The 22,511-nt window shown below is 40.8% G+C and overlaps 1 protein-coding gene across 1 annotated transcript in view; it reads left to right on the forward strand.

The window, feature by feature from the left end:
* Positions 1-22,511, forward strand: part of Sox5 (SRY-box transcription factor 5) — a 446,577-nt gene that overhangs the window by 325,216 nt on the left and 98,850 nt on the right. Inside the window, exon 9 of the mRNA XM_017798952.2 lies at positions 16,467-16,552. Coding sequence (XP_017654441.2) covers positions 16,467-16,552 — 86 coding nt within the window. The remainder of the gene's footprint in view (positions 1-16,466; positions 16,553-22,511) is intronic.

The raw sequence follows: 22,511 nt of genomic DNA on the forward strand, positions 1-22,511 counted from the left end.
TTATATTATTGATGACATTTATTGACTTGTGTATATTGAACCATTCCTGCATCTCTGGAATAAAGCCTACTTGATCATGGTGGATTATCTTTCTGCTGTGTGTCTGAAATGTGGTTTGCCAGTATTTTGTTGAGAATTTTTGCATCTATGTTCATTAAGGACATAGACCTATAGTAGTTCTTTTTTGTTGTAGCTTTACCTGGTTTTGGTATTTTTAAAAGCTTACGCGTTCTCTGAATTGGGACAAACTATGCACTTGCCTTGGCTTTTCTGGGTTCTGAGAGATGTCTGAGGAGAATTCTTTTATAGAAGTAAGTGTAGCTGTAATGTAAGGAATCACATTTTTGCTTGCATGGATTTCAGAAAGCCAAAGCTGAGAAAAACAATCACAGTGATAAAGACCATTTTATCACGTCTTTATGTGAAATGTTTTCCCCAGTCATGACCTTGAATGTACAAGTACTTTAGTAAGGAAATAATTTCAATATTTTGTAAGTACATGTTATTTACTTTTAAAAATTATTATATTCATTTATTAATGGGTGAGGCAAAGGATACATACAGTGTGAATGTGGAGGTTGGAGGCCAACTTGCAAGAGTCAGTTCTCCCCTTCCAACATGTGGATCAAGGGATAGAGTTCAGGATTTGGAGCATGGTGGCAAGTGCCTTTACCCACTGATCCATCTCCCTGGCCTGAACATAATTTAATTTTATATTTGATGAATTCCTTTTTAAAATAAATTTATAGATGGGAAATTATGGAATAAAAGTATCTTTTCTATAAAAGTATGTTACAAGCAATTCATATTTCTTCTTTTAAACTTTTTATTGATTTGTTGAGGCATGGCAAATCAAACCCAGGGTCACCCATGCTAGCCAAGCACGCTCTTCCTGGGGCACATCACTGGTCCTTATTTATTCCTCACATTCTTTGTATTCTAATTTCCCTAGATTTCAAATTCTAGGCCTCTGTTCTTCTCTGTTATTGATTCTGTTTTCAGTAGCCAAACACTATTTATTTAAATTAAAACTATACAAGAAAATTACTTACTGACAGAATTATTTGCTTATAATCTTGTTTCTTCTATAAACTTTTGATCTTCAGATAGCTGTCTCTAGTTTTAGATATTTGTTAGTTTCTTAATTAAATCGAGTCCTCATTTATTTAGTCAACCGGCATCTTAACTGCCTTAAATGTGTCTGTATTGGACTAGGAAGTGGGGATGTAAAGAGTCATAAAACATAATTCCTGGCCTTGGTGTGATCATAGTCTGGCTGGAAAGAATAGAATTATCTGCTGGTCTGAGTGTCCTTGTTCACCCCAAACTCACACACTGAAATTCTAGCCCCCTGGGATCAGGAAGCCTTGTTCCTTCCTCCATGTGAGGATTCTGCATCTCCTAAGAATCATGGGGCTGGAGAGATGGTGCAGTGGTTAAGTGTACTGATTGCTCTTACAGAGGACCCAAGTTCAAATTCCTGCACCCACATGGCAGCTAACGACTGTCCATAACTCCAGTTCCCAGGGATCTGATGCCCTTTTCTGACTTCTGCAGGCATTGCACAACAATGTGTAATTACATACATGCAGGCCTAACACTCGTAAATACGAAATAAAAAATATTTTTTTTAAATTCAAGAAACAGTCCCTCAGGAGACATGAAACCTGTCAGCCACTCATTTTTAGCATTTTCGATCCAGATCTGTAAGAAACATTTGTGAACTAAAACAAACCCCTGGGGTTTCACCTCTATAATCTTAGCATTTAGGAGTTAAAGCAGAGGGATTATCAAGAGTTCCAACAGAGGGGTTGGAGGGAGGGAAGGAAGGAGGGAGGGAGGGAGGGGGAGGCAGTTAGTTTTGTTTCTTGTTTTCAAGCCACTTTGTTTATGACAGTTTGTTATAGTTGTCCAAAAGAACTATAAGAACAAGATGTAAACAATTGTAATATGATAGCACTGTGCCTTACATTTGAAGGGAAGTGTTTAGAAGAGAATTAATCTAAATCTAAGAGTGAGACTTTATCCAGGCAGTTTTAATTATCGGAACCCCTGAGTTGAGTCCTGAGAGACAAAAGCAGCTTGGTAACTGCGAGGTTGGATGGAAGTGACACAGGACACATTCTTAGGCCGGAAGCAGAGGTAAAGTTGGCTCTAGCCGAACATGCATCATTTGGTGATGAGTAATTAAACAGGAAATGAATCCTTTGAGGATCTGAGACTAATTCAAAGAAATGTATCAACTATCTGGAAGGCATTGAACATCCATTGAAGAACCAAAGCCCAGGGTTGAGGTCATACAAGGCATCGGTGCATCTGTCAGTTCACCCACCCTTTCATCCATCTGCTCATTTGTCATTTACCCTCCCATTCATCCATTCATACGTCTATCCATCCATCCACCCATATATGCCAGGGCATGTTAAATATTATACTTTAATTTCTAACATAAAGCATACAGTAAACAAATATAAATGATAAATATGTATTGAGTGCCTGTAATGAGGGCCACTGGAAACTGAATAGCGGATGAAATACTTTTTAATGTCTGACATCTAGAAAAGTTGGGAAGCACTCATAACCCTACTGCAGTGAAGTCAAGGCCTGCAATTTAACAAGAGCGTGTCCTAATGGTTCATTGGCTGGGGGGATGAAGAGAGGGTTATTCAACTGTGACAGCCAGGGAATACAGTTCACCAAACATTCAGGGGAGGCCTAGGCTGGTGTTATTGCTTTGGAATATATTGGCTTATATCTGGTGTTGAACCATGAGATTTGCTTTTCAGATAAATCAAAGGGAATGAGAACATTTAAGTGTCAGGATGAGATCCTAAGGAAGACTGATATTTAAATAATGTAAAAAGGAAAGAAAATCCCCATTGCAGAAATAATAGCCGTTGTGAGAAAGGATTGAGGAGAACCAGGAGAGCACGTTTTTAAAAGAGCAAGGAATGTACATATGGTCAGAAGAGGAGGTCATCAGTAATATCAGTCACCTCAGATACATGGTCATCAAACTTGACAGTTCAGGGAAATGGAGAGATGGCTCAGAAGTTAAGAGCACTGTCCGCTTCTGGATTGAGATCTTAAAGCAAAGAAACTGAGTCTGACATGGTCAGAGAAGAAGGGTTTCTTACAAATGAGATGAGAGAAATTAGGACATGGCTTTTGATCTCAATAGTTAACTATTTTTCAGGATAAGAAGTATTTAGGTCTGGTGGTTCATTGCTTCTATCCCAGCACTTGGAAGGCAGAGACAGGGGAACCTCTAAGTTTGAGGCCAGCCTGGTCTGTATAGAGTTCCAGGCCATGTTATGTAGTATGACCCTGTTAGAAGAAGAAAAGGAGAAGGGAGTGGAGGATGAGGAGGGGAGGAAGGGGAGGAAGAGGAAGATGTGGCCATGTTATGTAGTATGGCGCTGTTAAAAAAAGAAAAGGAGAAGGAAGAGGAGGAGGAGGAGGGGAGGAAGGGGAGGAAGAGGAAGATGAGGGATGGGGGGAAGGTGAGGAGGAGGAGGAAGAGGAGAAAGGAGGAAGAGGAAGAGGAGGAGGAAGAAGAGGAAGGGGGGATGGGGGAGGAGGAAGGAAGAAGAAATAATTATGAGTATATATGAATATGTTCAAATTTCTACAGTGGCATATTTAATAACTTCTCAGTAGAGTTGAATCTATATATTTCTTGCTACTACATGAAACGGTTCAACTGTAGCTTGACTCACAAAGGCATCTGGATCATTCATTTCTGTGATCCTGCTGTGCTTCTAATTTGGAGGCTGATTGACTACTCCATTCAATATATTTTATTGAGCATCTATTGTGAGCCAAGATCCATGATTCTCAGCGGTCTCTTGTCTAATTACTATTTTTTTAAATCTGCATCCTAACTAAAGCTCAGCACTTCCTCGGTCTCTCTCACCAGTGATCCTAGCTTATATAAACCTTCCTTCCTCTGGTTATTACCACCAGAGTTCTTCTTTAGTTACTGTTAACACAGCATCACAGACCAGAGAAGTCATGGAGCAAGAAGATTTATTCTGAATCACGGTTCCAGAGATCCAAAGGCCACATCTGAAGATGACCCTCTGACCAGCAGACCTGAGGAGGCGTATGATATAACCATAGGGATGCTGGTGTGTGTGATTCTACCACTCTTTGGGAGTCTCCAGTATTTGATCATGAAGATGCTAATCCTTGTCAAATCCTAAATGTAGCAACAGTTAGGCTAATTTCCAACCTCATAATCAATCCCTCAGGATGAAGAATCAGTTTCAACACACAAACTTTTGCTGGGATGTGGTGTCAAATCCAAACCATAACACTGATTTTATTATCAATGGACTGTGGTCAAGTTGACTATTTGTTAGTTTTTGGACAATTGTGCTGCATATCCACCCTAGTGCTGGGATTCCAGGATGCACCACCACACCCAGGTAGTCATAGAATTTCACCCATGTGCTTTCCACCCATGGGTCCCTTTCCTAACTGAAAGCGTCAGGAAAGCGGGGATTGTGCCCTTTATTTCTTAGTTGTCATAGTGATGTGTTAGTAAAGTGAGCATTAATTGAATACACCCATTATGAAAACTGAAGCATGTAACACAAGTTACTCATGAACTCACAGCGGTGGTGACGGCATGCACTAGCAACACAGAAACTCAAGTCAGACAAAATCGCAGCATAGACATGGCAGAGTGGGTAAGAAACACCAACCTGCCTGAGGAACTATTAGCAACTGATGGCAGCTGGGAGCAAGAGAGTCAGTCTCTCTTAAGGATGTGTGTCTTAGACCCTTGGCATGTTAACCAGGCTCCAGTGGATGGACCCACACCAAAGGGCATGTGGGGCCAAAATGACTCTACAGGCATATATATATAATAAAATAGAGCACTTGAAATTGGGTGGGGATAGTAAAGGGGATGCAAATAGGGGAAAGATCTAAATCCAATCAAATATATGAAATTCATAAAAATCCAGCAAAAAGATAAAAAATCATGTTACATTATAAAAAGTAATCTATGATGTTCTCTAAAAAATCCTTTTCTTATAAAAATATTAATGACTAGAATATTTTCAACCTTGAGATCTTCCTAAACATTTTTTTTAAACATCATAGAAACGGTTTGGGTCTATCCTATTGACTTGTGAAGGTCAGATTAGATATATACATGTACCTGTGTTCTTATGCATATGCATTTACACATGGTTATTTGTATGTGCTAACATATGTAAAATACTTTGGCAAAGTTCTAAAAATCAGTGAACATTAGCTGCCCTTGTTTAAATCAGCAGGATGATAATGAATTGACAGTAATGACATTGAGACAGAGGTGTGGCTATTTGCAGGAGAGGAGGTTTCCTACCTAAACCACTTATCAAAATAAAATGTAAAGCTCACTGTGTTTCCCCCCTCTGTTTTCTTACATCTAGTTGGTGATCAAGCTGTCTCCGCGAGCTGGCCCTGCCTCTCGTTCCATCCAGATTAGTGCAGGCCATTACCATTTCCCACTGGATTTACTGCAATAGGTTTAACGTGTCTCTCTGTCTTGTCTCTCCTGTTTCTGATCAATCTCTCTCTTGCGGTAAAATTGATCTATCTGGAACACAAATCAGGCTGTGTCACTACCCTGCTTAGCACTGTCCGGTGACTTACCGTGCCTGCAGAGCAAAACACGAGGCAGTGGAGGGTGTGAGTTCGGCTAGCTCTTTAGCTGTGTAGCTGGCTGCTTGGATTCACAGGGCTGATATCAGTAGCTGTGGATGTAGGAAGGCAGGACAGGAGAACGAGACCCCTAAGTACTGCGTATGGAAGGGCAGGGGCCTGATCACAAGCTTCCTCCCCGCCCTCCCTTCTGCAGAGTCCTTGTTAGTTTCCTCGTGTGGTAGGTTCCTGTGGAGCTCGGTCCATCTGGAATTGTGACCAGTAAGAGCAGGGTATGTTCAGTACACATCTGGGAAGAGGACGGGTCAGTCTGCACTGAGTGGTGGAGGCTTGTGGGACACTAACAGAAACGTGGAAGGCAGGTGCTGATATGGTCCTGTAGTGCAGTCTGGTCATGAGAGTCGTGGTCCTCTGGATGCCGTGCTGCTCAGTGACCTCCCTTTGGTTGAGTCTGTCCCAGTTAAGTTCTATCCTTCATGTTTGTAGAATACCTTCTTACACTCTTACTTCTCTTAGAGCGTCATTGGGGGATTTTCATAAGTTCCTCACTTGGTGAGGGATGCCAACAGAGCAGAGGCTGGAGAGAGAGAGAGAGAGAGAGAGAGAGAGAGAGAGAGAGAGAGAGAGAGAGAGAGAGAGGGAGAGAGACAGAGAGACAGAGAGAGAATGGAGAGAGACAGAGGAGAGAGAGGAGGGAGAGGAGGGAGAGGAGAGACAGAGAGAGAAAAGGGAGAGAGACAGAGAGGAGAGAGAGAGAGGAGAGAGAGAAGAGAGGAGGGAGAGGAGAGAGGAGGGAGAGGAGAGAGAGAGGGAGTTGTGCTGTGTGTATGTGTGCATGTGGTGTGTGTCACTCTGTATGTGGTGAATATGTATGTGTGTACTATGTGTATTTGTGTATATGTGTGTTGTATGTATATATGTGTGTAGTGTGTTTGTGTGTGTGCTGTGTGTGCGGTGTGTGCATGTGCCATGTGTGTGCTTTATATGCATATAGTATGTTTGTGTGGGGTATGTATAGTGTGTATGTATGTGTATGCTGTGTGTGGTGTGTGCATATGTGGTATGTTTGTGTGGTGTGTTTGTGCGTAATGTGTATGTATGGTATGTGTGTGTGTGAGAGTGTGTGTGTGTGTGCATGCGTGTGTGTGTGTGTGAGTGTGCATGCATGCACGCTCACATGTAGGTTTTAGTTTTCCTAGTTCCCAGCACCTAGAGGAAGCAATCTGGTGTTTGTCAAGGAAGCAAAACCAAAGCAGAATCAACATGGCGAGCTGATGGCTGAGAGTCTGTGTTTCAGTGAGGATGAGGCTGTGGCGCTTTCCTGAGCCCCCAGGTCAGAGCACGGAATACGGATGTGCGATTCTGACCGTATTAAGGCCACACCTGTTTCTCACAGTGCTCGGCCTGACAACCCCGATGGAAAATTGTTTGTCCTTCTCTTTTTATAGGACTAAGGCAGATCCTCCATAACACAACTAGAGATAATTGTTATGTAAATACTCATTACTGTGACACAACACAATTAGCAAGCCTTCTAAGGGGTTTAATACCAGCAATAGTGTTTATATGCACAGACACACTAGTCTTTTCTGTGTTCTGAAACCCTCTCTAACATGCCTTGGAGCAGGGTTTCTCAACTTTTTCTGCATGTTACCCCTTTACATCTAACTTTTGACATTACCCCAGATATATAGGTATATATAAATAGGCATACAAATTGAGCCTTTACTGATAATAAATGATAACAATTTTTTTTTGCCTTTTTGAGACAGGGTCTCACTGTAGCCCTGGAACTCACTATGTAGACCAGGCTGGCCTTGAACTCATAGATATCCACCTGCCCCTGCCTCCCAAGTGCTGGGATTAAAGGCGTGCACCACCATGCCCAGCTCAACAATATCTATTTTAAAGCAATTCTCTGTAACACATATAATTTTGCTATTTAATAAAAGCAAAAGCAAGCAAGCAGTCAAATGTAATCAGGATTCTTGTTTGTTTTTAGATAAAGAGTTACGTCTTGGATGAATATTTAATGCTGGGGGATGTAGACTACCTTCAGCATTTTTCAGAGTTAATTGTTATTTTGATTTCATAATCTTCAGGCTGAGAATACTGCTTCACATAAATACATAAGATAAGATGACAGAAGTAAGTTTAGGTCTATTTCAGAAGTTGTTGAAGGGGCTGTAGAGATGACTTAGTGGTTAAGAGCACTTGCTGCCCTGGCAAAGGACCAGGGTTTGGTTCCCAGCATCAGAAGGCTCACAACCACCTGTAAATCCAGCTCCAGGACATTCAATGTCTTCTGGTCTCTGCAGACAGCAGTATGCATATGGCACACATAAAGACCAGCAGGTGCATAGACATGCACAGAAATAAATTTAAAAAAGAACTTGTTAAAATTTCTGTCCTAATCTCAAACCAAAATCCATTTAACAATTCTTTATGAAACTCAAGTCAGCAAATCAAACATCAATTTTTAAAAATCAAGCATTTTAATATAATATAATCCAAAGATAGGCCAATTTAATATCTGCTGCATAATGGCTATAGGAAAATAGTCAAGGTGTTTTTTTCCATAATTAAATCATATTTCCATAAAAGAAGATTATGTGTCCTGTGGAAATGCTGTACTTCATGACATTATGTAGCCTTGATTCCGAGCTGAGGTGTTGGTGTTGTGTGGTGTGACAGCATAGGTAACACAAAGTGCATGTGTTCTGTGTTCAGAACCAAGACTGCAGTGAAGTCACATGACATAACATGGGTGAGCATTACCAGAAACATCTCAGATTCATTAAGTATCTGGCTTTTAGTTAATTTTGGTCCTGTGTATTCAGAAATCTTTTTCTGTTGACAAGTCTTTCACAGACCCCCCATTTAGCTATAGAACTCCATATGGGGTTGTAACCCACAGTTTAAGAAGCTGGGCCTTGGTGCATTTTTTTAGCTTTATGAAAAATTTTCCAGGCTTGTCCTTGAAATAAGAAGAAAATTAATTTTGGAAAGCTTTGGGGAAAAACTGTTCAAATGGTTAGTCTAGGAAAGAGAGAAATTACTTTTAAATAGTTGAGAGTCAATTTGAATAGCTCACACATGATTGAACTTTAAAAGTCAGAATTTTCCATTATCTGGTTTTTACTAAGTAAGTACTTCATGAAATATTTACGAAGTAAACCTGTTGTAATATTTTCTTAGAACAGTTAATTGAGGGATGGCACAAATAATTGTCAATATTTATTTCAGTAAAAAATTCCTTTTTCCCCAATAGCATCTGATTTTTGTTTGCCATGAATCAAAATGGATTCCATGTTACTATAGAGTAAGTCCATGTTTGTAAAATGAATTTCCTTTATTAGGAATGAATGGCTACTTTGGGAATTTTCTCAATTATCAGATTAATATTTACTGCAAAGCTTAGAACTTCAGCTAAACTAGTTCTGAATATGTTGGGTCTGAAAAAATTAAGATTGAGGTAGACATAACATATGAGAATTTTCATGTTGGATAGAGATGGGTGCTGTGATGTGGTACCTTAGAAAGCTTATGAAATGTGTGGATGCCATGTTTGTGATGATGTAGTTATATTTCACAAACTGTATGTGATTGACGATAGTAGTTAGTAACCTTTCTCATTTCTGCTGCTAAAGTTAAAGGAAATTCAGTTACTTACCAAATATATTGCTAAGCAGCTGTAGATGGCAAACATGTAAGGGTCTCTAAGGCTGCTATAATAAAATGTCACAGAGTGGGTATCTCAAATAAAAGAAAGTTTTCTCATAGTTACAGAAAATAGAAGATCTTAGAGATGAAGGTGGTTCTTATGAGGCCTCTTTCCTTGCCCTAGAAGTGGCAACCTGTCAGTGGCTCATCACCCCAGGGTGTGTTTTTATGTCCTAAAGGCTTATAAAAATTCCTCTCCAGACCAGACCAGGGAGAAGGCTTAGCAGGTAAAAGTGCTTACTGCATAAGCGTGGTGACCTGAGTTCAATCCCTTGAACCCACGTACAAAGCTAGATGCAGTGACCCACATCTATAATCCTAACATACCTGCAGTGAGATGGGACAGAAGCTCACTAGCCAGCTACACTAAAGTACATAGTGCTGGAGAAAGATACAACGAGAGCTATCCCGCTTCAATAACATGGAAGACAAGAATGGACTCCTAAAAGCTGACTTATGACCTCCACATGTGTGCCATGCTGCGCATGTTCCTACTCACACACGTACTCCATATACACACTAATTAACCAATTTCTAAAGTGGGCTCTCTTAGTTTTGAATTAAGGCCCACCAGATGACTTTGTTCTTGCTTTATTCATCTCTGTAAGTGCCTAACTCCAGTTACAACCATGCTGTGGGTCTACAAGTTAAGATGCTAACACATCAATGGGGGACGTGCAGTTCCACCAACACACACATACGATTATTTACTCCTTTTTAAAAAAATATTTTATTATTTTTATTTTATGTGTATTTGTGTATTGCCTGCATGTAGGTAAGTGTACCCATGTCATGCAATGCCCACGGAGGACAAAAGAGGCTGTCGGATTCCCTGGAACGGGAGTTACAGACAGTTGTTAGCTGCCATGTGGGTGCTGGGATTTGAACCTGGGTCTTCTGCAAGAACAACCAGTGTCCTTAACCACTGAGCAATCTCTCCAGCCCTGATTATTTACTCTTTATAAATGTTTCATATATACTCATTCATTTACACACATGCAAATATGGTCAGAGTATAAACAACATTTGTTTACACAGAAAGGAGCTGGAGAGATGGCTCAGTGGTTAGGCGCACTGGCTGCTTCTATAGGAGACCTGGGCTCGATTCCCAACACCTACATGGTGACTAACAACGATCCATAACTCCAGTTCCAGGGGATTCAGCACCCTCTTCTGACCTCCATGGGCACTGCACAACATGGGTTCACCTATATATATGCAGGGAATACAATCATACATATAAAATAAAAATAATAAATAAAACTTTTGAAAAAGAAATGCAAAGAAAGATAATTTTCTCAATATACATTCATGAATATAGAAAATGAAAATGATTACATTCTAATAGTTGCATTGTAAAAAATATTACAGAGTAGACTAGATTTTAACTATTGACCTTGAAATGCACATATAATTTATGAATAACTAAAATTAGTGATGGAGAAGTGCCCAAAATCCTTTGCAAGTGTTTGTTCTCTGTGCACAGGAACTGCTGAGCTTGAGACCTGGAATTCGCATCTGGGTCATCTCTCAAGTCCCCTTGTTACTTAACCTCATTAGTGATGCTTGTTGAGGCTTCCTGTCTTGTTCTTTGTATTTTGATTTGTATTTTTTATTTTTTGAGACAGGGTCTTGCTTTGTAGCTCGGGCTCCTGGAATTCACTGTGCCGGCCTGGAACTTGCTGTCCTCCTGCCTCAGCTTCCCATCTGCTGGGACTACAGTTCAGTTCTTTGTTTTATTTTCATATTTTATTATTTTTATTTTATGTGTATGCGTGTGTTGCCTGCATGTATGTGAGTGTACCCGTGTCGTGCAATGCCGTGGACATCAGGAAAGGGTGTCGGATTCCCCTGGAACTGGAGTTCGTAGCCACCATGTGGGTGCTGGGAATTGAACCCAGATCCTCTGCAAGAGCAGTCAGTGCTCTTAACTGCTGAGCCATCTCTCCAGTCCCCACAGTTCATATCTTACCTGTTGCCTTTTCACAGCCACATATCCACATCCTCTTAAGACTGGAGAATGAAGCTCTCCCCAGCCCCTGACCCCTGTCTCCCTTCTCTTGCCTCATTCCATTGCACATAATTAAATGTGATTTATCTTCTCTTCCTGAGCATGTCAGCCTCATGTTTTGGTGCAAGTTCTGACAGCAGTGCGGTCTCTTCTCCCCCTGCCTGCCGATCCTTGAGGCCAAACTTAGTTTCATCTTTACCTTTAACTGTTTTTAAAGACTGAGGCCTGGGAATCCTCGTCCTTTAGCTCCTGGGGCCCTCAGCCACAGTCAGGGCAACTCAAATAAACTCCTAGGTGGAGAGAGTAATGTGCAATGATCCTCAGTCTGTCATTACACCCAGCAGAGTTCTGGTCACATGGTAGGTGCAGCAAGTGCTTATTAATTGATTAAGTTACAACCAGGAAAGTAAATTATACAAAATGGATTATCATCCTAAAGAGCATCAGAGCCTCTACGCTCGAGCTTTAGTTAATTTTAAGATTGTGTTCATTAAATGAGGAATACAAATGAATTACAGTGTTTTAAGCATTTAAATGATCAAGTCAGATAACCGTGCAATAAAAAGTTTGTTATTTTATCTAGTCTGTACAAATAAAAACTCCGCTTCTAAACATTTCAGATTCCTTCCATAAAATCTGCAAGTCTTAGCAATTAAGCAATTAACAGTATTAAATGGTAACAGAGCCAGATAGTATGATGTCATCTACACATCTCTCCTTGTCAAAAAACTAGTTCTTACGTTTAGTTAATAGACCTCATTAGCCAAAGAGGATGCCGTAACGTTTCCACACATTCATCAATTCAATAAAGTCTTCCTGGTCACACAGCCCCACTGGTGACCTTGTCTATGCCAACACATCTCCAGTGTTAGCACGCTTTTAGGTCCCTTAAAAATCCTGTTAAATTTTGATTCAGTACTTATATGCTTCCTGATTTAACAAAAGGCCCGAAGCTATGTGACAGCAAAGATTCATTCACCTAACATTCATCCAGGCCCAACCACTGTGTGCCTGGGGCTCAGCGTCTCACACAGTGAAAGTCAAGTTGGAAGCCGCTGCCACAGTCCTTAACAACCTTTACTTGGGGAAATCCACTCCAAGTTTTGACCTTAGTGAATGGCTAAGGCTCAGGCCTCCTGGCTTGGTTGGTGTTGCCCAAAGACACCTTATGATTGTGTGCATCCCTAGAGCACAGGTACAGTCTGCATGCTTGCTGGGCCAGAGAGCATGAATAGGCTCCACAGAGACAATTGTTGCTAACCTTATTTCACAAGTAGTGACTTGTCCAGTTTGCCCTATTTTGTGCATTTGAAGATAATCCCACACTCCACCGAAGGGGAAGATTTCACACGGGACATAAATACCAGGTCTTGGGAGCCTCTATAATTCTCTCTGAGATGACTTAGGGTGGACTTTGAAGTTGTATCTTTCTAACAATTCTCTTTTTTTAAGTTTTTAAAAGTTTTTTATTTTTGTTTTTATTGAAATTTTGTATATTTTATACAGACTATCTGAAACAGTCTTAATAATCCTTTACGCCCATCCCCACCGGATGCAATCTCTACTCATGGAGGGTTGTATTTTAAAAAGGAACATCTGCACAGCCCTCTCCTATGGCTCTCCTCTGCCCTCTCTGTGTCTACACTAACTCCAACCCGGTTTTCTGGAGCTCTTCTTACAGGACACCATCTGTCTTAGTTCGATTTCTATAGGATTCTTCTGTGAACCTTCCTTCACCTTCAATATAAAGTTCCCCAAATGTCTAAATTTCATTCACTGTTGCTGTGACAAAATACCCAGCTTGGGGTAGGGGGTTTACTTTAGATCAAAATTCCAAGTTCCAGAAAATCAGTGCTGGAAAGTCAAGATGGCAGGAAATTAAAGCTGCCATCATGTCCACAGCCGAGAGCAGAGAGAGTGAATTCAAGGGTGCTTTCTGCTCAGTCACTCGCTCCACTCATACACAAGCCTAGGGTGTGGTGCCCCTCAGTGGACCGAGTCCTCCTCCATCCATTAGGGTCATCAAGACAGTCCCCCACAGACATGCCCACAGACCAGCCTGATCTAGACACTCCCTCACTGAGGCTTTCTTCCTGGGTGATTCTAGAATGTATCAAGTTGACAGTTAAAACTACCCATCACACCCTCCTCATGGAAGTTACCAGTGACCTCAATGCTCCTTTCTGAAGTAAATCGCTAAACGCACTCTCCCATCCTAGCACCTCTTTGTGTTTTTTTACATTGTCACCTAACTGATGTCAGGAAGGCTTGTGTCTTTGAATTTTAAGTGTATGTTTCCTTTGTTCAAACCTTGGAACTCAAAATATCCCAAACACATTTCTTTTTCTTTCAAATAACATCCCCCAATCTCTAAGCCCAACTAACTTCTCAGCTCTCATAGGAACCCAGCATATAGCCCCTCCCTGCCCTTAATGGTCAAATGTAAACCCCAGAAGTCACACCTGAGCTATCTCTGTCTCCCCACTGAGGTCCCTACCCTAGTCCACTCCTTGCTCCCTGTTGTTACACAGGTGTCTGCTTGCTTCTGGTTATTAGCTGGATAAGCTAATTTTACTCAACCTATTGCTTTTCCACAATTGGGAATTCCTTTATCCTGTAGAATAAGTTTAGGTACTTTAACATTGCTTATAGAACCCAAAATAATCAGTCAGCCCCTGACTCCACCTCAGTTCCATTCAGATCTATTTCAAGACCTGCTTTCTTTAGTTTAGCTGCCCAGAATCTGGAACAAGATACAAATCTTCCCTTGCATGTCAAGTCTTCTTAACATTTTGTCCTGACCTGGAATACCCTATTTTCTCTTTTTTACCCAGCAAACCTTATCTTAATTCAAATTCAAGTTAAGCATGTGTTTCTTGGACATTTCTTTTGACCTTTAAGACAAGATTTAAGACACACACATATCTACAGAACTGTGTATTTCCCTACTAAATATCATGGTTTTTATTGATCAGATACCAACCTCTAGCAACTATAGACTGAGAAAGGCAGATCAGTAGGAGTTATGTCCAGGTATTTTGAAGCCTGAAACCTATAATTTGAGGTGACCTTTTGTGCTGGGTACTTTTACACAACTTACAACACAGCCTACTGTCTAGGAAGAGACTCTCAGTTGAGGAATTATCTCGATCAGGTTGACCTGTGCGCATGTCAGTGGGGCATTTTCTTGGTTGTTAATTGCTATAGGAACACTCGGCCCACTGTGAGCAGCAGAATCCCCTAGGCTGGACCCTGAAGTACGTAAGAAAGCTCACTGAGTGGGTTAGCAGGCAGCGGCAGCCACATTCCTTTCTGTTATTGTGTGGACCTTATGAGACTAGCTGTTTGGAGTCCATACCTTGACTTCCCCTCAATGACAGACTGTAACCCGTGATTACAAACCAAACAGGCCATCTTTCCCTCAGTCGCCTTTTGTAATGTCATTTGTCTCAGCAACAGAGATGCAGTTAGAAAACTCTCTTGAGAATAAAAATACAAAAGTTACAGAAGTATTTTTACTTATGAGAAGATATCACAGCTAAGTATAAAATCGGGGAAACATGTTAAAGTAGGTATATGGCATGAACATACTGCTAGGGGCCTTTCCTGAAGCCTTCAACAAGAGAGTCACATTATTACCAATAAACCACCATTGATGTTAGGTTTTTTTCCCATGTTCAATGTCTAGTAACTAGAACAGCACTAACCACACATGGCAGTCACTCGATAAATATTTTTAAATGAACTATCTTGCTATTTTTTATGCATGCATGTTTGAACAGGATCTTTTAATGAACTAATTTTGGCTTGTTTAATTTTGGGGAACAAATTCTCAGACTGGACATAAACTCTAGATTCTCCTGCCCCAGCTTCCTGTGATTACAGATATGCACTACAACACCTTGGCCTTACAAATTATGTTTCTAAAAAGAGCACATATTAAAAATTGTTCTTGTAGTCATCACTTTCAATTGTTTGCTATGCCATGTTCCAAATGGATAAGTAATGTATGCAATTATTTGTATCATTAGCATATGTCTATCCTCTATGCAAAAGGCATATTCTGTACCTTTATGAAGTGAATATTTCTCGATTTGCATAAATAATATACAAAATTGGGGACTAGAGAGATGCCTCAGTGATTAAGAGCACTGGATGTTCTTGCAGAGGAACTATGTTTGTTTTCCAGCGACCATCCATAACTCCAGTTCCATAGGATCTGATACCCTCTTCTGGTCTCTGCAGGCACTGTATGCACATGGTCCACTTACATGTGCAGGCAAAACACTCATATGTATAAAATAAAATAAGTCCCCAAAACAAAAAAAAATAGTACACTAAATAATCTACGGATTCTTCTATATGTGTCTACGTCCGTATAGACTGCAAACAAGAAAGCCAAGATTAATTTTTGAATTCTATAGATCTTAGAAGATAAAATTGGGATCACTCTATTTTTGTTCTCTTTTTAATATACTTTCAACATTTAACACCAGAAAATAAAGATTTCAATATTGTATGTAATGTAAAACACACACACACACACACACACACACACACAATGTTTTCTCTACTATGAATTTGTCCACAAGGTGTTATAGAGTTTCTTTGAGTCGAGGCCACAACAGAGCATTCAGAAGGTACACTTAGGTTCTAAATCTTTGGTGTTTAGCCCATTGAAATAAAAGTAAGTTTGGTTAAGTTCCTTTTAAAATGCTGTAATGTTGGCAAAGAGTTGCTATGCTCATATCAAGACTGCGGTGGGGTGTGTGTGTGTGTGTGTGTGTGTGTGTGTGTGACAGAGTGCAGCCCTCTGATTCCTGCACCCCCATCCCCATTTTCCTAAATACATCAAGAGCAAAGGATGAGGTTTCTGCCTTAATTGCTTGCTCCTTTTATTCACGTTCCTCTCCCAGCCAGGACTGTGCAGAGTGTTACTCAAAGCTGCACAATGGAGCTTTTCATTAGACACAGCACACAAAAGCAGGCTTTTGGAAAGAGTGAATGCATGAGTTTAATTTGCAGGTGGAGAGGAGATAAAAGGTGCTGACGCCTCTATTATTCTCTTACTTAGGTGACCCTTACCCTGTTCAGCTGATCCCAACCACTATGGCAGCTGCTGCAGCAGCAACACCAGGCCTAGGCCCAATCCAACTGCAGGTAAGTCTGGAGACAATGCAATGCCAGGGACCCAGGGGTTAAGTAAACGCAGAAGGCAGCTATGATCCCATTAAAGCAAAATACAGCTGGGGGGCTGATACTCCTCCAGCATTTTGATTTTACGTTTATTTATAGTGATCCTCGACCCAAACACTATTTTCGATTTTGGTTTTGTGTTCTGTACTAAGGATCACGTCTATGTTTTTTCCATTGCCTCACAAAAATGAGCTTTAATTTTTTGTTTGTTTGTTTGTTTTTAATTGGTAGATGTCACAATTTTGTCACAGAGTGGTCCCCATTCACAACAAACAAAGATATTTAAACACATAGGATCCAAGATAACAGAAGCATAATTGAACTTAAAATTGTTGATGATACCTTGTGTTATTCAAGTACCCACAATCCTTTTATGCTCCTTGCTAGTGACAAGGAAGGGAATATAAGGCAAAGTAGACCAAAGTTAGCAGGTGCCTAAGTAAGCAAAACTTTACCTGACGTCCTAATTAAGACCTTTTTAGCCCTGCAAATTGTATATTCCCTATGTATCCCAGAAAGTCAATAACGTTACCAGATGTCCAAGTGATTTCAGAAGTTATGTCTCTAAGACTGAAAAGAAAATCAATACAGTTATAGTAAAGGTAGCTTTTACTATCTAAATCTCTGAATCAGTGCCCCATAAAATTCCATACATTCCATTATTGAGGGATTTTTAATTATGCAATTAATGGAAACAGATGATAACCTAATCCTAGGTTCCATCTCCTTTCAAAAGAAGTTTTATAGACCCCTTAGTGTGAGAGACACTGCATGCAAAGCCCGATATGTAGGAATTGCATTTCATAAAATTCAGTTGTATGCATGAAAGTGCTTTGTGATGGTAGATGGTCTTAGTCTTTAAAGAAGATACAGTTTCACATTGAACCTTCAAGGGCCAGGTACATCTGGTGAGCATGTGGCTTTATCAAAAGACCTGTGGGCTTCTGAGAGACCAAAGGAGTTTCACAAGATGACAAACATGCTCCAAACACTGACATACACTGTGTTCTGCAGAGACTGGTGTACTCATTCCTAGCCTAACATTCCTATGAGAAACCCCACGAGTGTCTGTTTCTTTAAGATGGAAGTGCTTTGGGAAGTGCAGGAGGCCACAGAGACAATAAAATGAACATAACATTTGTTATCCTTTGAAATGGCTTCTGGGAAATAACAATAGAAAAGCGGTTGTGATAAGAAAAAAAGTGAAATTAGAAGAAAGGACACTTTCAACCACAGAGTTGAACGTAGAAACAAAGTTTTGAGATTTAGGATGACACTTTTGATGTTTGCTGTTGCCCTGGGGTTCCTGGCGAGGAGGGGTGAGCACAGGCCTCTGCTTCTTTGTAGGACTTCTGTAGAAAGTTCCAAGCTTCAGTTTTAAGTTTCCTTTCCTGTAACAATGCTCTTAGAGTACTTGGTACAAATTAAGTTTCATTTCCATGATGATAATGCATTTTCCGTTTTTTCTTAATATTTAAAGAATGAATTTCTTTAAGAGAAAACAAGGAAAACCTTTGGCTCAATGCCTGTGCGCTTCTGCTATACACATAATTTAATCTGAAAGTGGATAAAGTTCTCTTACTCCTTTTGTCTTGCTAAGACAAGGTTAACCTTGAATTTGCAATCCCTCCTACCTCAGCTTCTAAAGCTCTATAGGTGTGTACATTCACAACGACCTTTGAAAGCTTTCCATGGAAGTGGTTTTGTGCCATTAAAATCCAGATTTTAACTACACTGTAACATAACAAGAACATAAAAACATCTTCACAGAAAGCCACAGCTGCTATTAAAGCAGTCACATAGATACATAATGCATACACACTTTTTTTTTTTTGTAAAAGAAAGCTGATGTTCACATGCAGACAAATTCCAAACTTTTGCCATTTAAGAGATCCAGTTGTGTTGAGCAGTTTCCATCCTCCTTATTCCAGTGTCTGTGTATGCCTCAGATGGTGTTCACAGGACCCTGAGCTTGACGCCAACCTGCTCCATGTCTGCACATTTCCCTATGATGTGCTTCTCCTACTGAAACCCTCCCCAGATGAGGCTTCCATCCTCCTTATTCCAGTGTCTGTGTATGCCTCAGACGGTGTTCACAGGACCCTGAGCTTGACGCCAACCTGCTCCATGGCTGCACATTTCCCTATGATGTGCTTCTCCTACTGAAACCCTCCCCAGATGAGTGAGGGAGAAGCCATCTACAAAGGCTAACCAGAAAGTATGACCTTAACCCTTAAACAAAATCCACCCCAATCTGGAAAGCTTCATTTTAGGGGCATGTAACACAGGACCCAGTTTTAATGTTTTCGCACACTCCGCTTTTAATCCTGTCAAGTCTCTATTTTCTGTCTCTTAGTAATGACGTTAGTAAACCCCATTACTTCCAGGTATTAAGATTCAGTTCTGCTGGAAACTTTGTCCTTATACTCAGTTCAAATCCCTGGTCCATTGTTAGGCCAGAACCCCAATTCTAGAGCCCACAGGTAAAGAGAGGGGCTGTTTACCCTTTCCTGTCTTAAACTCCCACATAACACCCATGCAGATGGCGTGTTGACAAACTTGGAGATGGTGTATGTGTTCTTGGGTGTTGATCAGATTTCCATAGCACACTAAGCTGGCTGTGGGTAGACCTACCAACAAATGCTTCCCACCTTTTCTGTGCCTGGGACATCCCCACTGCTGGCCACCGGCTTGGGTAGCAGGAGTTGTTGCCCTTCAGTCCTGCTCAGCGCTCCTCCACAGACAGCTTGGACATCCTCCACTAAGATCCTCTGTGTTCTCTAAGAGCTGGGAAGTCACCACATCTTGCAGCAAGCCCCTCACTCTTCTAAATCAACCCACCCCAGGTTAAGAAAACTGCCAAAGAGAACACAGCCCTCTCTGCAGTTCTCCCACCCCAGACTGCCCACTGTCCTATTTGCTTCAGAATATTTATCATGTTTTTAGTAGCTCTTAGTCAGTCTTAGTAAGTCTTAGTAGTCCTTAGGCTTTTAGCTCAACAGTCAAGTAGATGAGAAAGAGCAGGAAAGTTCCTTCTCTTCTTCTGGCCTCTCCAGCTTTTGTGAATCTGAGTCTTTACTTGGAAAGGGGGAGCGGGTAGAAAAGCATCTATGTTAAAGAACCAAGCCCTCTCAAAGTCATAGGGAAGCCTTTACTTATTCACCCCGTTCCAGAACTAGCTCACGTGTACTGTGGTGATGGGAAGCTGGAAACTCACGGAAGATCGAGAAACAGGCAGAGGCGACAGGCCAATGAGCAATGATTTGGAAGCCAGGAAGGTCAGGCCTTCTCAAGGGGAGCTGGTGGTGTGGGTGCCGCCTGGGACCAATTGTTGGTGTCTTCCTTTAGAAACAGAGTTTGCTTTAACAGTATTGTTTGCTTTTTTTTCTTTTTTTTTTTTTCCTTTGGTCTTTTTGAGACAGGGTCTCCCTGTAGCCCCAGCTGTCGTGGAACTCACTATGTAGACCAGGCTGGCCTTGAACTCACAGAGATCTGCCTGCCTCTGGCTCCCAAGTGCTGGGATTAAAGGCGTGTGCCACCATGCCCAGCTGCTTTGTTTTCTATTGTTTGCTTGTTTGCTTTTTTTTCTTTTTTTTTTTTTCCTTTGGTCTTTTTGAGACGGGGTCTCCCTGTAGCCCCAGCTGTCGTGGAACTCACTATGTAGACCAGGCTGGCCTTGAACTCACAGAGATCTGCCTGCCTCTGGCTCCCAAGTGCTGGGATTAAAGGCGTGTGCCACCATGCCCAGCTGCTTTGTTTTCTATTGTTTGATCTATTCCTGCTTGTCTTTGATGGGGAGTGGCCAGCCCAGAGGTCACCTCCAAAGGCAGCAGTAGGGACTCTAGGCAGAGAGGAAACTATTTGGATCCATGGTCCTCCAGCGGTTGAGGGAACACTGTGCGGGGAGGGAGTGCAGAGCAATCCTAAACAGAAATGGAACTGTTTCCCTCTCCTTGGGCTCAAATGTGATAATTTTAACTTATATAAAGTACAGCTAATGTTACTGGTTACTGGTGATGAGAGTCACAGAATACTTTTGTAGGTTAGGGTCCCTGGTAAGGGTTTTCAAGGATTACCGCATTTAATTCTTGTCCCCCGACTTAATATTGTGTATTAGTATCTCCCATTGACAGGGAAGCTGGAACACAGGGTCCAAATTCCATGGTTTTTGAATACTTGGACTTGGTTTCCAAATGTGTAACTGTGGGAGGCATTGTTCCTCTTAAGATGTTTTTCGAGTAACTGACTAATCAACTTGTAGCAATAATACTGATTAATTGGTATTACTACAAATACTGTGCACTTTCTAGTACTGAAATGAACAGCTGGAATGGATGTGACCACCGTCTTCGTCAGACTCTGAACTCTGCATCTCATGCCTCTTACAAAGATGTGTGCTTAAATGCTTCTTTCTGACCGCCTAGTTCTAATGAAGAATGCTATAAGTCTTTCTCCTTATGGTTGGCTTTATTTGTCTACGCTGTGTGTTTTCTTTTGAAATAACTGTGCATCTGATTCTTCACTTTCAGATAATATTATGATAAGAGAAACTGGAATCTTAATTAAAGAGAGAATAGAAACAAATATTTTTTTAAATAGCAGCAAAATGGCATGTTGTAAACAAAGCAACTTTTTATTACTTAACTGCTATTTTATGACCCTGGCAATGCTTACCACGTAATAAAAAGTTGATTTCACTATGTATTTTTAGGATCAGTTAAAATATTTTAAACATTGTATACAGAACTTTTATTTTCCTTTTGCAAGAGAAGTGATTGACTCTCAATTATTCATATAATAAAATGAACATGTTGTGCCAAATACTATTTTACTTACTTGTTTTAGAACAAATCCCTCTTTGTCTCTGACGCCTCTGAAGCTTTTCTGGGTTCCTGCGTTTGGTTTATAGAGAGGGTGGACTCAGTCCTAAGTGGACGTCCCCATTCACTGTCTTTCCTCTGGTCTCAGTGAGTGCGATCATCTGTTTCTCAACCCAGAAGCAAGAATGTTATCCTAAGCTTCCCATAATGCAAAGCAAGTATTGGGTAATGGAGAGCCACTAACTTCTTGGATTTGGGCACGTAATTGAAGCCAGCAAGTACAATTTACAACTCCAGAAATGCCAAGAGAAGGGACTACAGTGTGCGCTGCATTAAACCAGACTTGAAATGAGAACTTAACTGATAAAAGTAATGTTTTCACATGAAACGTTGGGGGATGGGTAGGTATGAGTTGGACGGGAAAGGTGAATGTGAAATTTCCCCTCCATCCTTTCCCCCATCTCCCGTTCTATGTTAGTCATGGGATGCTACCCCCACTTTATGGTAGTCTCTCCACAGGTAATCTCTCGATATGCCCTCAGAGGCACGCCTGGAGGTGTGTCTCTTAGGTGATTCTCAATCCAGTCAAATTGACTATGTGGATTAACCATTTAACCATCGAATTCTGCCTCTTCACGTAGCTGACTCATACCCACCCCGAGGTTGTGTGTGAAAACACTAGTATTTCAGGGAAGAATTGATCCCAAATCTGGATTAATGCAGAACACACTGTCATCCTCTCTCTGTGTACTTGTAGAGTTGTAAATCCTGCTCTCTGGGTTTGCTTCTCCTACATAGTGATATCCAAGAGGACAGAGGCTTACCATGACTTGTACAACACCAGAGGTTTGCTGTTATTATGAACTCAGTAAATACGTGTTAAATGGTAAAGAATGAAGCATAGTATCATACTTTCCATAAATTATTTATCTGATTTTCTCAAACAACTTTCCTGATATATAATGAAATGAACCTCAATATTCATAAGTAATTTCCTGCATAAGTGAATCTCCATCCCTTTCAAAGAGACATCAGAAAATATAAAAATTCAACTGTACAATTTTGACGCTCATAAGAATTTTTTAGAGTTCAAATTTAATCCA

Source organism: Nannospalax galili, unplaced genomic scaffold, assembly GCF_000622305.1.
Source record: "Nannospalax galili isolate Female #2095 unplaced genomic scaffold, S.galili_v1.0 scaffold917, whole genome shotgun sequence".
In the NCBI taxonomy this organism is placed as follows: domain Eukaryota; kingdom Metazoa; phylum Chordata; class Mammalia; order Rodentia; family Spalacidae; genus Nannospalax; species Nannospalax galili.